The sequence below is a fragment of the Procambarus clarkii genome, chromosome 43 (genome assembly GCF_040958095.1).
Source record: "Procambarus clarkii isolate CNS0578487 chromosome 43, FALCON_Pclarkii_2.0, whole genome shotgun sequence".
NCBI classification, from domain to species: domain Eukaryota; kingdom Metazoa; phylum Arthropoda; class Malacostraca; order Decapoda; family Cambaridae; genus Procambarus; species Procambarus clarkii.
The window spans coordinates 26,135,285-26,154,376 of NC_091192.1; the positions used below are offsets into that span (position 1 = coordinate 26,135,285).

Consider the following 19,092-nt stretch of genomic DNA (forward strand, 5'->3'; position numbering starts at 1 on the left):
CATGTCCCATCCTCAGTCAATGCCTTGTTTCCTCCACCATCACTATGTTATCCAGTTACAATACCTCTCATATCTAGTCACCATACCTCTCCCCCCTCCACCACCATTCCCCCCCTCTAAGGCGACAGACGAAGAATAAAACAACATTTGCACATACTTTATTGAAAGAACTTTTATACAACGTAGGTCAATACATAAATAAATAATAATTATAATAATGGCATAGCCTACTAATTAAATGATAAATAATATATATAAGTTGCAGGAGTAATTATATATATATTTTTTAGGTTAACGTTTCAAAATAATTCACTACAAAAATTATAATTAATATATCTATTAATTTTTTTAGTAAAATTATTATTTTCGATGGGAATTTCTATGTAACATCTACGTAATGTAATTTATTGTTTTAACTAAAAATATTCTCGTCCACACATGTTTCTAATCTTCATATCCTCATTTGGCTTCTAAATTAATTAAGACATTAAGCACCAAAATGCGTGTTGACGTTCGTAACAAGTATCCGCATGGAGACGGATACCATCGTATCCAGTACCCACGTGGATCGGATGGAAGTCTCTGTGGATTTCTGGTAGATCAAAAACGGATTATAGCCAAGACACAGTGGAAGTGACTTATTAGTACTCAAAGGTCGCCACAGAAGCGTTCCAGTGAGGTTGATGGGAGTGGCGTTGATAAGGAGAGAAATATGCTGAGGTAGGGAGGGTGTACAAGCATTAATGAGCACGTGGGGAATTTCTTGGGATTCTTGGAATTTCTTGGGGACGGAGTGGTGGAGGACGCTAGGGGAGTTGTTGGAGAGTGGTGGAGGGTGCTGGGGGAGTTGTTGGAGAGTGTTGGAGGACGCTGGGGGAGTGGTGGAGGGGTCGTGTTTACAGCAAACATCTATCGCCAAGAACGGCTCGTAGTGTGACTGGAGGGGAATATATAATGACATTTCTCGATATTGTCAGCCACGATATTGTGACTCATCGTCTGCAAATGACACGTCTTCATCACTAGTTAGATCGAGCAGGGTCAGTCACCACGACCCCGACCTCGCTCATGGTGACCTCTCTGACCGGTTTGTGGTTGACGGCGGCCAAAACCGCCTCCCACCCTCCAACCACCTCCCCGAAGGGACAGGCAAATTCCCTATTAGGATTCTCTATGGTGCAGATATCGAAACACGAGTCCCTATCCGGCCGGCCACTACCTGCGCCTACTACCAGCCCTTTTCTCTGCCGACTTTTATATTTTCCGTCCCATTCCAAGTTATCCATGACCCCCTGGGCACTCAGGTCCCCCCTAGGAGTTAAATAGGGCCCCGCGTGGAGGCACTCTCCTTTTAAACCTCTCGAAAAGACCTCCTCGAACTTGGCACTCCCTGTATGAGGGCCCGTGAGTGCCTATACAGAGGGCCAGGTAGTGCTGCGCCCGCCGGAGATGACCCCACAGGCGGATGTAGACGCGACCCAGACGACGTCCTCTGGCAGTCAGGTCCAGGAAGACTTCCGGAGAGTCTTCGGGTATAACGCTCTGCAGCACCGACAGCTGGTGAGGGGAGAGAATGCTTTATTCCTCCACAGTATTGTCTTGACACCTTTCTCTATCTCACTTTCTCTCTGCTTACTCCAATCTCTCTCTGGCCCTGCCCTGCTCAATACCATTCTCCCTGCATCCTACGCTATCATTATCCCTGCCGCTCTAACTTTCTCACTCTCTCACATTACCTCCTTCCCTGTATCTTCCTGCCCCTGTCTTTCTCCCTTTCCTCCCTGCTCCCCCTCTCTCTTCCCTCCTGCACCCCCTCTTTCTCCCTCCCTCCTCACCTTGATCATGAAGTGGGCGTCGTCGATGTGGTCGCCGAGGGCGTACATGTGGAGTCGTCCATCCTCCCAGGCCAGTTTGGCTCTGCTGCCGTCGTCGTCGTAGACGCAGCACCTCAGGGGCCACAGGGCGGGGTCCAGCACTCCCAGCAGGGGCCCCTGACTCGACACGTCAGCCCTGCAGCTCCCTGAAGTGCCCTGAGTGCCGTACATCTGCGAGTAGTGAGCGTACTTCACCTCTTTGTTGGGGTCGATAGCGGTCTTATTTACGCTGGGAGGTGGAGAACGGATTCTCTGATTTATATTGTTGGTGGTGGAGGTTGTGGTAGTGGTTGTGGTGGAGTCTGTGGTTGTTTTCCTTACCCGTCTGGTGTTGGTGGGGGTTGCGGGTTTGGTGTCTGGTGGGGTTTGTGTCTGGGATCTGTGGCTATCTCTCCTCTCCCTCCTGCGTCGCACCTTCGGAGTCTTGACCTCAGGCTCCGCTTCACTGGAGCTCCTGCCAAGGCTACCAAGGATACTTTTCATCCGCATGAGGCTCCCCATCACGTAATGGAGATCAGCGGTGCTCTTAGTCTCTGCTAACATATCTCTAACATCGTGGGCGGAGTCATCGGCGAGGGCGCTGGCGTCGCAAGTCCGTAGCAGCTGAAGAGAACACTCCCTTACCTTCGCTAGGATCTTCTGTTTCTCCTGCTCCACGCTCTGCAACACCGCCACTCCATGTTCCTTCATCTCCCGCCGCTTCTCCGCCAGCAGGACCTTGGTGCGGATCACGTCGTGGCCCTTCTGGACGGAGCATTTGGCACACAGCGACGTCCGGCAGTCCCGGCACCAGTAGGCCAGTGGCTCCTCGTGCCTGCTGCACACACCAATCTGCAGTGTACACATCCGTCAGGATAACAGTCACTGCCACAACTGCAAGAAACTACTACTATGACCTGGACAAACGTAAAGAATGGTCCAATAAGTGGTTACTAAAGTTTAACCAAGCAAGTGCTGACTTATGTAATCCCACTTCCCCCAAATGTGGAAATTAAGTTTCCTCATTTCCCGGAAAGCAACTTTATTTGTTGACCAAACTATAACCTTATTTAAGAGAGAAAGAACCCTGAAACACTTGTGATTTAGTTGGACCCGATGCTCACCTTAGATGCCCTGAAGGCTTCTGCCTTAGCTAAAAGTTCCGCATGCACAGGGATCTGGTCGACGGGAGGCTTCAGATGGCGCTTCCTGCAATTAGGACATGGAAAGTGGCCCCGTTTCACGTCCTTGGAGAGACAGGGCCTGCAGAAGGTGTGTCCGCAGCGAGGGAGAAGGACGGGCTCCCGCTCCTCCTCGTCGTAGAGTTCCGAACACAAAGGACACAAGAGATCGCTGCTCGCATCTTCTTCTTCTTTTGTTTCTTCAGGTTCCGATTCCAGTTCCGGTTCTGGCTTCAGATTTCTGTTTGGTATCTGAAATCTTATTGGATTTCCATCTTGTTACGGGTTTCTGTTCCGGATTGGGATCCGCCTTCGGTACTGGTTCCGACTTTGGTTCCAGCTTTGGTTTCCATTTTGTTACGGGCCTTTGTTCTGGTTTAGGTTCCTGCTTTGGTTCGGGTTTCGGTTCCGACTTTTGTTCCAGCTTTGGTTTCCACTTCGTTACAGGTCTCTGTTCTGGTTTGGGGTCCGGCTTCAGGCTCTGATTTCGGTTCCGGCTTTTGTTCCAGCTTTGGTTTCCACTTCGTTACAGGCTTTGGTTCCGGTTTGGGTTCCGGTTTGGGTTCCGGCTTTGGTTCCACTTTTGGTTTCCACTTCGTTAGGGGCCTCGGTTCCGGCTTGGGGTCTACCTTCGGTTCTGGTTCCACCTTTAGTTCTAACTTTGGTTTCCATTTCATTACGGGCCTCGGTTCTGGTTTAGGTTCCGTCTTTGGTTCTGGTTTTGGTTCCAGCTTCGGTCTCCATCTCAATCCCAGCTTCACTTCCAGCTTTGGTTCCGGCTCCATAGCTGTAAAAGCAAGACATACTAAGGTCACACAGGCTTCGTACAGTACTCAATATATTCGTCCACCACAGCATCATTATTACTTCCTCGAGCGAATCACTGTGTTCAGATTCTTAAATCTAAAAAAAATGTAAATTTGTCAAGACTGATAAGATTGTCACTGTGGTCTTTACCGCACTTATATACAATTAAAATAACATCACGTTAAAAACTATACTTACAACAAACTATCAAGTTGCTGCATTTAACATCACACGTTCATTATCACAAAAGGTTTTTGACCTAAAACATTTTTTTTAAAGACGTCCATGTCTAGGAGAGGCTCAGTGCAGTTTATTATGTGCATAAAATGTTATTTTTTAATTGTTAATATTCTTTCATTACAATTTGGAATTATTATTATTATTATTATTATTATTATTTTCTGCAACCTGGAAAACTCGCTTAATGTTTGGGTCTATGGAAGAAAATAACAATTGTTAGATTACAAAACAATATATAAAGATAAAAGGCCAAGGTTATATTTAGTTGAAGGTCAAATGTGGGAGTGAAAATATCTGGTACGCGAGCTTTTACAACTGAATTACACCATTAACTTGCAAGAACTGCTGTATGAATATTGTCTACAGTTTTAGTTTAGGTAAAGACGTACATGCAGCGTGACACATCAAATTCAACATCCTGCAGACTGATAGGCTATCATGGAGACTCATCTTGCATTATTTTAAAGTCAGATAATTTCTTCTCGTAGCCTCAATTTCAAATATGAAATTGTTAAGCCGCCGGCTTCCTGTCTTAGTCGATGTCACTACAAATGGTAAATTCAGGTAAACGAATAAATACATTATACCTTCAGTTTAAATTATCCTCAACAGAGAAACTTTACATATAAAAAGTTAATTTCACCTCGTAGGTGTGGGTGTACGTAGTCTCCGTGGCGGGTGTGATCACCCAGTCCGTCCTAAGGTTCTCCAACGTCAAGAACACGGCCAATGTAAAGTGTCCTCTCCTAACCAACCAGAGGACCCCAAACAGAAAACGGTACATTACGTCACTTTCGCGAGCCTCTTCCATTTTCTAATACTGACAATTTTTGGCCTTGTTTAAAGCGTACGAGCGAAATGCGACGTTCTTTGTAAGAGGACAGGTTGAATCTTACCTGCGAGCTAAAAACAGCGTCCTGTCTCCCTCCCTGCCAACCTTCCCAACACACTCACGCATGTAAACAATATTCCCCCACCGCCATTTTTTGTATTAGCAATCTTAGGTACACAAGTGTATTGGTAACATATTCTATATAAGAGGTTAGAGAGTATAGATCAAGACCTAGTTATACGTTCCACTAATATGTCCATCTCTTTGGATAGTTGGATGAGTTTAGTTAGTCTACTAATCCAAAGTAGCAACCTTTGGGTAGATTATGCGAATATCTTCTAATAGTGGCGAGGGATTGAAATAGTTACAAAACTACGGGTATCTCATGCCATTTGGTTCAAGCTCATTGATAACAAGGCAGTCATGAATATAGAGTTGAAGAGGTTACCCACTACCTCTTGTTCAGAGAGTGTTCAGGTGGAGCACACACTCAGTCCTCTGGAACAGTGCAAGTACATTTTGACGTATCAATGATCTAAGGCCAAAAAGTGATGTACTAAATAGCATAGTAAAAGTAGTAGTAGGCTATCCATCAGTCTCAGGAGACTATGGAGTTGCGCTCTGGTTGTCGGTTATTTTGCTAGCCGCCAAATAGCATAGCGGCTAGCAAAATTGACGTGATGTCCTATTTTCTATTCGTGGGTCTTCGGTTAGGTTAAGTTCGGGTAATTTAGTACATCAGTTTAGTGACGTTATGAGCGCTAGATAGCACTGGCTCGATAGCGAAGCCTCGGTCCATTTGGCTCTTTAAATTTTAAAAATAATGTGTTTTCGTATCTCCATTTTGGAATAAAAGATTGAATTTGTGAATCCTAGCAATAGCTCGCGGATGTTGGTACGTCTGCTGGCTAGGGATAATAAAAAGAGTTGATAATTTAAGATGTTTATTCTAGGCGCAGAAGCAAAGTGGAAAGTTGACTGGTCATTAATCCTAAGCTTCACAAGATGGTAGAACATTTTGCCTCAAGTCACCTCCAAAGGATACCTGATCAACCAGGCTGTGACTCATACGTCAGGCTGCGAGCAGCCGCGTCCAACAGCCTGGTTGATCAGTCCGGCAACCAGCAGGCCTGGTCGACGACCGGGCCGCGGGGATGCTAAGCCCCGGAAGCACCTCAAGGTAAGGTAAGTCTTAAACTAAAAAACACAACTTGAATAGTAGTAAATATAATGAAAATATCAGTAATAGAAGCCAGAATAATAATAATGATTTATAAGCAACAGTGGCAGCCAACTTTTATTAGAAGATCTAGCGACACAGGTTCGAATTCCGTTATTTTTATGGTTAACAATGATAGTATGTATGCCTTAGTATGAAGAATAGATAGCCTTTGTATGAAGTTTCACATTTTAGTCCATCTTCACCCCTTTATAATAATATTCATTAAAATCGATAAGTTTTCACGCAGCACTAATATTTCGAATTTCTGAATTATGAGTCAAGAGCTGAACATATACAAGAGGAAAGCACCTCACCATATTAGGCTGTCATACACCAAGTGAAGGAGGGGATATGAAAGAGATATGCAAACAACTTCTCTAGATACACAGTGCATCGCGTACAGGGTAGATCTGCCAAATAGTTGGAAAAAGCTAACATGATACCAACAACCTCGGCAAGGGACACACAGGAGGCCCCATGATTAGGGGCCCAAGACAGTCACAACTTTGCAAGGTAACAAAGGGAAGCAAGAAGGCGGCTCATGGGAACACGCAGCAAAAATAGCGTTCACAAACATTCTTCAGCCTCCAGCCGAGGAAGAAACCAATGGGCAGTTTCTTTCACTTGATGCCCTGTTCTCCTAGCAGTAAATAGGTACTTTGGAGTTAGACAGCAGCATCCTGGGAATGTGTTTGTGTGTGCGTGTTATATCAAACTCCCCTAAACGTGACTTAATCAAACTAGAAATGCTCTACAAATCAAGGGGCCCAGAATGTGGAATGACCTTCCCAACCATGTTAAAGACTGTACCTCTCTCAACCAGTTTAAGTTAAAAGCGAAGCTATACCTAATAAATTCCCTGTAACCTACCTTACCTTTCTATTGTCAACCAATGTCTGTTTTTTTCTTTAAAGAGCGCTGTTTGTCGACATAATTGTATTTGTGCTGCTTTTTCATCTTTGTTTTCATTTCTTGTTTTCATTCTACTCATTATGCTCAATTAGTATTAAGCTTGTCATTTAAGTTTATCATGCCCGAAACGCTTTGCGTAATAGTGGCTTTAGGCATTGTATGTACTAGATCTACCTATAAGTCAAACAATCCTTGTAAATATTTATTGTATGTATGTACCTTACCTAAATAAAATTGTATTGTATTGTATTGTATTATGAGAGAAATATATGTAAGAGGAAAATAGATCAGTACATTTGATAACTGAGGGATAGAAAGGCGGAAAATAATAGCTAGCAACTTTTAGCCTACAGGCAAACACACACACACACACATATATATATATATATATATATATATATATATATATATATATATATATATATATATATATATATATTATATTATATATATATATATATATATATATATATATATATATTATATTATATATATATATATATATATATATATATATATATATATATATATATATTATATTATATATATATATATATATATATATATATATATATATATATATTATATTATATATATATATATATATATATATATATATATATATATATATATATATATATATTATATTATATATATATATATATATATATATATATATATATATATATATATATATATATATATGTCGTACCTAGTAGCCAGAACGCACTTCTCAGCCTACTATAAAAATCCCGATTTGCCTAATAAGCCAAGTTTTCCTGAATAAATATATTTTTTCTAATTTTTTTCTTATGAAATGATAAAGCTACCCATTTCATTATGTATGAGGTCAATTTTTTTTATTGGAGTTAAAATTAACGTAGATATATGACCGAACCTAACCAACCCTACCTAACCTAACCTAACCTATCTCTATCGGTTAGGTTAGGTTAGGTAGCAGAAAAAGTTAGGTTAGGTTAGGTTAGGTAGGTTAGGTAGTCGAAAAAACAATAATTCATGAAAACTTGGCTTATTAGGCAAATTGGGCCATGCATAGTTGGCTGAAAAGTGCGTTCTGGCTATTAGGTACGACATATATATATATATTATATATATATGTCGTACCTAGTAGCCAGAACGCACTTCTCAGCCTACTATGCAAGGCCAAATTTGCCTAATAAGCCAAGTTTTCCTGAATTAATATATTTTCTCTAATTTTTTTCTTATGAAATGATAAAGCTACCCATTTCATTATGTATGAGGTCATTTTTTTTTATTGGAGTTAAAATTAACGTAGATATATGACCGAACCTAAACAACCCTACCTAACCTAACCTAACCTATCTTTATAGGTGAGGTTAGGTTAGGTAGCCGAAAAAGTTAGGTTAGGTTAGGTTAGGTACTCGAAAAACAATTAATTCATGAAAACTTGGCTTATTAGGCTAATCGGGCCTTGAATAGTAGGCTGATAAGTGCGTTCTGGCTACTAGGTACAACATATGTATATGTAAGAATTTTCATGAGTAGTTTGAAATGTAAAATAGCCACACCAAAAAACTTTATTATACATGCTTGGCTTCGTTTATTATAAATGCATAAATACTGAACTCTGGATTATTAATAAAAGAAAAACATAGAAATCTGGGATTAGGCTTAGAGCAATGATTATTTACTGGTTTTCAACTGCTTATATTATACAGTTGTTTTGAAGCATATAATTATTCTTTATACATGATTTAAAAGATCGACTTTGCATATTTTAGTATATTTACCTCAGGCCACAAATGGCCTCCCTCTCCAAGCGTACACATTATTTACAGACCACAGGTGTTATTTTTTAAATTTACACCAATATGAGTACACATTCGTCAAATTCTTCACCATTTACTCACGTTGTTGTGGTTGGAGTGGGTGTGTGTTCATCAACTTGCTGCGCCATCTTGAACCTGAGGACAAACATCAACAATAACAAACATTCTGCGCATGCGCAGACTCGGAGAACGGTTGCCAACTTTCAGCTTTTGTTTTTATTTGCATTATTTCCTTCCCAATAATATTTGTGATACTATAAATATGTAACTACCATACAGTCTCGTACAATTATTGTATGACATAGGTGTATAGGTTCGGCCAGTGAGTGGATGGGTGACAGAAGATCCTTGGCAACGACAGTGGTATACCAGATATATATCTATTATGTCCATCTAGATCTATATACCAACTCACAAATATTCATCACGCCCATCTTTGAATCTTATCCACACCCACTATGTCTCACGCCCACACGTGAATACATGTAGTACTCACCTAGTTGTGCTTGCGGGGGTTGAGCTTTGGCTCTTTGGTCCCGCCTCTCAACTATCCATCAACTAATGTATAGATTCCTGAGCCTACTGGGCTCTATCATATTTACATTTGAAACTGTGTATGGAGTCAGCCTCCACCACATCACTTCCTAATGCATTCCGTCTGTTAACTACTCTGACACTGAAAAAGTTCTTTCTAACGTCCCTGTGGCTCATTTGGGTACTCAGTTTTTACCTGTGTCCCCTTGTTTGTATTGCCAGTAGCCAGAGTGACGCAGACTCCTGACATTTATCACACTGGGGTAGACTTGGGGCACTAGCCAGAGTGACACACACTCCTGACATTCCTAGTGACCGTTTTACGGTAACAACCTTGTCACGGAGCTAGTGACCTTGCTACGACAATTACTGGACCTTTTCGCTGGACAAAAATGACCTTGTTACGTCCCTCGTGACCGTGAAAACGATGCAGGTGTTCTGACCTTCAACTTCATCCGTGAAGGTGAAGGAATGTTATGGGATGGGAGGCTGTAAAGGAATAATGACGGCACGGGAATAACGAAAAAGCACAGACTGAGAGAATGAGAATAAGAAATAGGAATATCCGAGAAAGATTATGAGCAACGGAGGTGCTTGTGCTCACGATGACAGAAATATATTACCTTGGCTGCCACACAGAGGCGCCCAGCCTCCCGATAATAATAATAATAATAATAATAATAATAATAATAATAATAATAATAATAATAATGCAACAATAATAATAATTCAAACAATATAAATAATAAAAACTATAATACTAATTCTAACAATAATAATTCTAACAGTAATAATGGTGGGTGGTTTACTAAGCCAGGGAGCGAGGAGGGTGTAAGGGCGCGCGTGCTCGCGCCAGCTGCTCTCCTTCCTACCCCAGAAATAGTCAGTGATATAGAAAGGCACATATATAGTCAGGCATGTGGGGGAGCAGACACGCATTCGGACACCGCTTCGTCTTCACCCGAACAAATTGTATTTTCCCACCTACTTTAGGATTCAAACGTTCCGGTTTTCTATTGATTTAATATTTTTTTCATATTCTAAATTATTATTGGAGGATAAATTATTATCCTCATTCCCCTGGGACTTGATTTAAACAATATATTGATCGTCTGCTACACCATGCGCGATAGATATAATATTAGTTAATTAGATAACTAGTAAACTTAAAAGTACTTGTTCGAATCACATCTAAAGTGAATATTTGTCCCAGTACAATAGCCAGGTTAAACTGTCGGCTGTGACCAGTAACTGGATGGGTGACCAGGTGGTAACAGCAACGCTCTTGCGCTAGAAAGGGCCCCTTAACAAGCCAATTAAGGGCTTCGTATCACCGACACGGTATATAAACATACCGGAGACCATATATATACATTATAGTATTCGCGCCAATACTATTAGGCTATTGTAGGTACCCGGCGTGTTGATGCCGTATATCACTGACGTATTCTACACCTGGTGATTGTGATGGTGGTGAACATGTGACTTGTTAAGGCGGTCACATGTGTGATGGTCACATGTGTGATGGTCACATGTTTGATGTCAATGCGTCGAGATGATGAATGATGGTATATGTCAAGTGTTGGAACTAAGGCGTGAATAATTAACACTGTCAACTGGCAGTCATTATAAGGCCTAAATATAAATATTTATTTTTCTTATCTAAAAGAATACTTTGATCCCTTACATAGTTCAGTGTAAAGCTCTCCAACCCATCCTCAGGCTAGGCTCGTCCAGGCCGCGGCCGACCCCATAGACGCATTCCTCAATTTTCACGTACCGTGATCAAAATTGGCATTTTCTCATATATATTAACATAATTATAAACTAGAATCTCGTGCACTGTTAGGGTGAAGCATTTACAGCAACCCGTCCTCAGACAAAGTTCCATTCCATCCAGCGGTCGACCCCAAAGACGCATACAGCAAATTTAACATGCTGTTCATTCAAAATAGGAATTTTCTCAAATATAAATTAATATTGTTATATATTAACATATTGTACATATTTAGGCATTGGTTAGTTTAAGTGTTTAGGTTCTGTTGGCGATTATTTGTATTTGTGTTTGCGATTATAAGTGGGTGAAGCATTTATAGCGTTGTAGTTACGAACAAAATTCGTCAGTGAAGCACTTGTTCCGGAAGTGTTCGAACGTCATCTGCTGCGAGTCGTGTGTAAACTGTTTTTCATTCATAAACAGGGGGTTTGGCGGGTGCTTGGAATCACTTTTGGGTCTGTCTGGAGGGCGGGGTGGCATTTATGGCGTTATGGTTCGAAGACAAGTCATAAGCGAAGCACTTGTTCCGGAAGTGTTCGAACGTCATCTCTTGTGAGTCGTGTGTAAACCGTTTTTCATTCATAAACTGGGGGTTTGGTGGGTGCCTGGAATGGACTTTGCCCTTTGTTTATGATGACGGGTTGCCCGGCTTATATACACTGAGAGGTTATGTTCTCAGTGTATATGTTTGCCTGAGGGCCACTAGCTCTCTAGGGGCCTCGACCGGGACAGGAAGTCGGCGGCTGGTCAAAGGTCCTCTCATTTTTCCTAATATACTCTTAGTTCAGGATAATTATTGTACCCAAACACCATTTAGTGTCATAGTCGGAAAATTGGAGCAGCATAACTCAAATTCAAAGACTTTATTTATAAATGTTTTTTCACTATAATTGAATTAGTTTACACAAAAACACAGTATATTTTTTGCTGTACCTCCTCTAAAAAGTACACAAGTGATTTATTACGCTTAAAGTTAATTGAAAAGACAACACGGAACCAATTATCAAATTCAAATGCGAGCATAAACTGAACTAAAAATAACGAAAAATTCAAATTAGCTTTAATTTCTCTAGTGTTATAGGGAGGTGGTTTCCCTCCACTGTGTCTCCTGTCACCCGTTCCCATTACCATTAATACATTATAATGCCAGGAGCGTAGGCCAGCGCAATGACAGGATATGACGTCACCAACAGCTGTGGCAGCCATGACGGCTTCGTTATCAGATAACAGATCCAACAGTCATTAAATTAATGTATCCTGCGGACATTTGCTTGTGACTAATTTGTGTATATAAATGGAAATGTCACTGCTGCGCAACATGCTCGATAATATGTTAGCTTAGTTTATTGAATATTCACCTAATAAATCATAACACCCCAATATTAACAACACTGAACTAATCACTCAAAAACCAACACACTTAACTCATCACAAAGACGCTTAACTAACCGGCACTAAGCTAACGCAGGCGTCGTTACTTACACTGACGCACCTGACAAACAAAGGCCATTATTGCACTTAACAGAACATTACAGCGAACAAATCCTTCGTGAGATATGTTGCCAAGGCTCGACACAGATGACCATCATAGAGACCAAGGTCGACAACAGGAGCAGGAAGAGGTCGACAACAGGAGCAGGAAGAGGTCGACAACAGGAGCAGGAAGAGCTCAACAACAGCAGCAGGAAGAGCTCGACAACAGCAGCAGGAAGAGCTCGACAACAGCAGCAGGAAGAGCTCAACAAAAGGAGCAGGAAGAGCTCGACAACAGCAGCAGGAAGAGCTCAACAACAGGAGCAGGAAGAGCTCAACAACAGGAGCAGGAAGAGCTCGACAACCCAAGTCAAACTACTGAAACAGGCCACAGCTATACCACAGGTAATTTCAACACAATCAAAACCAAGTTACTTAGCAAGCCAATACCACCAACCAACTTGGGTGTTACTAACGCGCTTACACTGTCACTAACGTATTAACGCTTAATCCAATGCATTCAACGCATCAAAACCACCATAACCAACGCACACAACTGTAAATCACTCAGTGCATCTAAACGCCTGTCTTCAACGCGCTCAACTGCCTTCCAAGGAGGAGTTGATTATAACCTTGGATTGCCTATAAGCACTCTAAGAACAATAGTACACCAAGAACTTCAACAAAATCTTGTAGATCTGAGGTAAAGTGAAATTGACACCAGTAATTCCATCCATCATCATACTATCATGCAAGAGGAGCCACACATCTATGGATCATCCAATAATATCAGCAGACAACTAGATGTTACTACTGCTCGGCTTAGACTCGGTTACAAGTATCTCTGGGAATTCTCATTATCTACTGATGTAGACCTGACCAAATGTAAACTGTCAGCTAAATTATTCGCACACCCTCCGTCACTATGTGATGGAGTGCGGAAAGATACGTGATTTCAGAGACAAATCTATAACAAATGTTAATGGAATGTGTAAATATTTCATCCAAATGATCTAGTTCCAGAACGATTAGCCAAATATCCCCAGTTTGCTAACTGTAGGTAGTAACTAACCTATAACCTATCTAACTGTAGGTAGTAACTAAGTGATTGTAACCTATCCACCGCTGCCCACTGGATGGGGGGGGCGGTGTGCAGGACAAACATAATCAATTGTGACACTAGCTCTCCACATATGTCAGTTGCTTAATTTAGAAACTGTACTTGTGGTCGGTCTCGAACCCATTGTTCATGTAACAATATACATTGAATTGTGTTAACTAGCTCATCAAGATTGTAACTTGCTTAGCTAAATGAATTGTGGGGTTCAGTCCCTGAGCCCATTATGTGCCTCTGTAACCCTTTCCACTTACCGCCCACAAGATGAGTATGGGGTGCATAATAAATGAACTAAATTAAAACGCATCAAAACGACTAATCAACAAGGCACTCAACGCATGAAAGCACACACACAAGGCACTTGAACACGCCATAGTTCATATCCCCTCAAGTGTGTGTGACAGACACATACAGCTAAACCTTTAGCGAATTTGTATTGGCGCACTTCCAGCTTTACCTCGAACCAGACCCTTCCCTTCACCCATTACTCCCTCCCTCCACCCATTACTACCTCTTCACCCATTACTGCCTTCTTCCATTCATTGCGCAGTGCCAACAGTTCATAAACATTTCTCCAGTGTACGACATCAAGGTATCGTCGCCACAATCGCTAGTCTGGCGTACGGTACCGCCGGCGCCAGCCCGGCCAAGCTCACTTATCTCTACTTTGCGTCACTTACTAAGCCAGATCACGCGCTAATGGCTTGTAAAGTGTAAAGTGAGCCTTTGTACCCAAGTCCCGCAGAGCATGACGCCATTTTGAGACTGACTTAGTCCTTGCACTAAATACATCTATATTTCAACGCTACGGATACAAGCATTCAAACTAAATAACCTTAATGGAAATAATAATTCATTGTGTCGATGGACAAGCAGCCACATTATTTTATTTTATGATAAGCATAATAAACCCCAACCAGGGTAGAACTACTGACTCTCGTCAGGGTGAAACCCCAGGACAAGGCGACTAACTCCTGGGTGCCCATTTACTGCTAGGTGGACAGGGGTATTAGGCGATAGGACAGGCGCCCAACCATTTCTGTCCTGCCCAAGAGTCGAACCTGGAATTCTCGAGTGTGAGTGGAGAACGAAGCCGACTGTACTGCCGGGACCCCAATGTACACTTTGTGACTACTGAACAATGGGTGTTGATAGAGTTGACTGGACAGTATAACATGGTACGCTTATGGTGCAGTTAATGCGTACAAATTAAACCGTTGTCAGACGCAGCTTCCAACCATAACTTAACTAAAGATACTTCATAGTTACATCTGGAGTAAATTTATATTTGTAAAGGTTTAGATAATCCGAGTAACACGACTTCTGACGGCTTCCCGACATCGTTGTTCCCAGACAAAATAAAGGATTTATATTTTAAAGATAAAGCCTATAAGTTAATCCCTTCACGCCAACTGCTGCCTCCCTTTACCCATTCTGCCTCCCTTCATACCTTAGAGAATTACACAACCACACACACACACAACCCTGAGCGGTGGCTTAGTGGAATATTTATATCTTTCTGCCCAAGGTTACGGCCACAGTGGAGCAGCATGGAGGCTAGCGAGGCTCGAGGCCTTCCAATACGGATAATAATTAGCTGTTGACGCACGATATGGTGTTAATAATGCCTATTGTCTGTATTACAGCTATAGTGCCAGCAAGATATTATTTTCTCGTAATATGGACCAAGCATGGTGATTGCTTTTTGATTAGTTATTATTTTAGTGTTGAAAGTTAGGCTTTTAATTCATTACAATTATTGAGCCTAGGCATTATATACACCTGGGAAGCTGGCTGATTTTCAAAAGTCTTTCTGTTATTCGTAGTTATGTAGATATATCTTGTAATCAGTCCTTCACGTGGAATACATTTAGCATTAAACTTTTTTGTTCAATGTTCACATTAGTATATTTCGCACATTTAATAGAAGAGCAACGATTTATGACATTATTTCAACATAGTAACTGGTAATCGTTAAACGTAAATGGGTTAATTTGTATACATAATATTTAAGGAATATATGTGACACACCAGGAACATCTGGCTACAATATAAACAAGACGTATCAAGCCGGGGACCACCTGACCACAGCATAATCAGCCTCAGATGTGATGTGTGTCCTCACACGTGGCGGGTGTTGTGCCTCAGGAATGTGAACAGCGAGCCAATGATGTGGGCCACCATTGTGGACCCGTCACTCAGTGTGACAACGTGGGCCACCATTGTGGACCCGTCACTCAGTGTGACAACGTGGGCCACCATTGTGGACCCGTCACTCAGTGTGACAACGTGGGCCACCATTGTGGACCCGTCACTCAGTGTGACAACGTGGGCCGCCATTGTGGACCCGTCACTCAGTGTGACAACGTGGGCCGCCATTGTGGACCCGTCACTCAGTGTGACAATTAAGGTGGGCCGCCATTGTGGACCCGTCACTCAGTGTGACAATTAAGGTGGGCCGCCATTGTGGACCCGTCACTCAGTGTGACAACGTGGGCCACCATTGTGGACCCGTCACTCAGTGTGACAACGTGGGCCACCATTGTGGACCCGTCACTCAGTGTGACAACGTGGGCCACCATTGTGAACCCGTCACTCAGTGTGACAACGTGGGCCACCATTGTGGACCCGTCACTCAGTGTGACAAGGTGGGCCACCATTGTGGACCCGTCACTCAGTGTGACAACGTGGGCCACCATTGTGGACCCGTCACTCAGTGTGACAACGTGGGCCACCATTGTGGACCCGTCACTCAGTGTGACAACGTGGGCCACCATTGTGGACCCGTCACTCAGTGTGACAACGTGGGCCACCATTGTGGACCCGTCACTCAGTGTGACAACGTGGGCCACCATTGTGGACCCGTCACTCAGTGTGACAACGTGGGCCACCATTGTGGACCCGTCACTCAGTGTGACAACGTGGGCCACCATTGTGGACCCGTCACTCAGTGTGACAACGTGGGCCACCATTGTGGACCCGTCACTCAGTGTGACAACGTGGGCCACCATTGTGGACCCGTCACTCAGTGTGACAACGTGGGCCACCATTGTGGACCCGTCACTCAGTGTGACAAGGTGGGCCACCATTGTGGACCCGTCACTCAGTGTGACAACGTGGGCCACCATTGTGGACCCGTCACTCAGTGTGACAACGTGGGCCACCATTGTGGACCCGTCACTCAGTGTGACAAGGTGGGCCGCCATTGTGAACCCGTCACTCAGTGTGACAACGTGGGCCACCATTGTGGACCCGTCACTCAGTGTGACAAGGTGGGCCGCCATTGTGAACCCGTCACTCAGTGTGACAACGTGGGCCACCATTGTGGACCCGTCACTCAGTGTGGGTTTAATTTTAATTTGTTCCACTGACGCTTTCTGACCAGTTTTCTTCATCTGACATCAGACCAGTCCAGTAACAGTCTGGGGCGCCAGAACAGCCGCAAATGTTTAACCTCGCCACACAGGAAACAAACACAAAGTGGTGGACATTTTGTTTCCAGTGATATTCCAGCGCGGGCCCCAAGCCTCTTGCTGGCGCACTAAGTGTTACTTGCTTCTCGTTCCTGTCTTAACCGGTGTATGGGTATTTATGTCTCGTATATTGGCTTCAGTAATGTTTTAAGAATAACTTGTACACTGTAAAATCTCAGTTGAACCCTTACTTTACGTTAGATAAATATTCCTTTGGTCTGTCGGGCATTTCTCCACAGTGCTAACATTTCCTCTCAGTCTTCTAGAACCAGTAGGCCTATTTCTCAATGCACATGGGTATCCAAGCCTCAGTGCGATGTAAGTGTAACTTCTGTTTCTACTGCTCAATTTCATCAAAATAAGTGGTTCGTAGTTGATTGAATTCTTGTACCAATCCACAGATCCTGATGTTGCAGCTGCTGCAACGTATTAGTATTTCCACTCTGTTATTAATGCAAATAAAATACTGTACTGTTGTTAGAACTACTGACTCCATAATGTAATAGTATATGCCTGTCATCATTTAGTATCACCTTTGTTATTGTATTGATTTGCTATTTTTCTTGAACTCTCATTTTTCTTAGCTTACCTCTTTTAGTATTATTATGTGTTGACTTCCCTCACACCTTTAAATTAATTAAACAAAATTCTAAACTATTTGACGTTTTGCCCGAAACTTTTTGCGTAAAATAGTGGACTTTATTGTTATGTGTATCACCTGTCTCAACAATTGTACATTACTCTTATGTTATTTGTACACACATTCTTTTCAATCAAAATTTTGAATTGGAATTTGCTGAGGCTTATGATCACAGCAAGGACGAAGTGACCACACGGGCAGCCATGCCAGTGGCTAAGAGGACTTCAAAAAGCTTGCAAACGTTTACAAAATGACTTGATGTTGGACTTTTAGACCTATCAACCTCTGAAGGGTTATCATGCCACCACAAAAGCTTACTAAACAACAAGCAAGTATATCCTGAACACAGTTTAACAAAAACTCCTGAAGTGTTTACACACACACAGGAGTGGGGGTATATACATATACTTAAGGATATAAACATGTATCACTGAATGGTATACCAATACCATATATAATTGAGCTCCGAGGCCCAGTCAACCAGCACGCATACAAGGGCATAATGCTCCCCCCCCCCACACACACACAGTCAAGCACCTTATAATTTGACAATCTCTTTTCCTCTGGTGCTTAAAATACATGAAATAAAGCAAAAGTAATTTACGATAACGTAGGATAAGCTATCGTTAAACAATTAATTTTTTTCACTAATCTTGGAATGTAATTGCCATTAAATACGTAAACTTCAATTAATACCACAAAAAACTCCTTTAAAATACAGGATGAATTACTGTGCTGACGGTACTTGAAAAGTTTACCATTAGCAGGGGGCAAAAATATCCTGAACATGTATGTACATACATCAAGAGGTATACCCCGTCTCTATACTTGCCGGTTGGTCAGTAAGTTATTGTGGTGGTCTTAATAACCGTCGGCAGTAATGATCATTAACATGAACGACACCGGAAGCAAGAGTTATGTTACCTGAGGTGTGAGCGGTGGTAGGCTGCGGCGGCGAGCGGTCATCAGTGCGGGTCGGCGCCACCATCACGGCTCCTCCACCCTTCAACATGCCAACCTCACTCACGCTCACCAAGACTCAACTGTCCCTTTTCTGCTCTAGGCCCTTCTACACACCCCCAACCCCACCCCCTCGGGTGGCCGACTCCACCCCCTCCCCTCCCTACCTTGCTGCCATTTCCCCGCCCGCCCTCCCCAACTAATAGCCCCCCTATTCTCAGGTATGACAGTTACCTTCTCCAACTCGCGTTCAAAGTATA

The 19,092-nt window shown here is 42.5% G+C and overlaps 1 protein-coding gene across 1 annotated transcript; it reads right to left on the reverse strand.

Moving 5' to 3' along the window:
* Positions 1 to 152: 152 nt before the first annotated feature.
* LOC123755845 (uncharacterized) lies at positions 153 to 18,946 on the reverse strand. The gene is given in 8 exon segments (XM_069300160.1): positions 153 to 1,388; positions 1,390 to 1,557; positions 1,836 to 2,705; positions 2,978 to 3,237; positions 3,416 to 3,513; positions 3,545 to 3,821; positions 8,940 to 8,993; positions 18,797 to 18,946. Coding segments are annotated over 8 exon segments (2,181 nt in total). The 5' UTR covers positions 18,885 to 18,946; the 3' UTR covers positions 153 to 1,022.
* Positions 18,947 to 19,092: the final 146 nt, after the last annotated feature.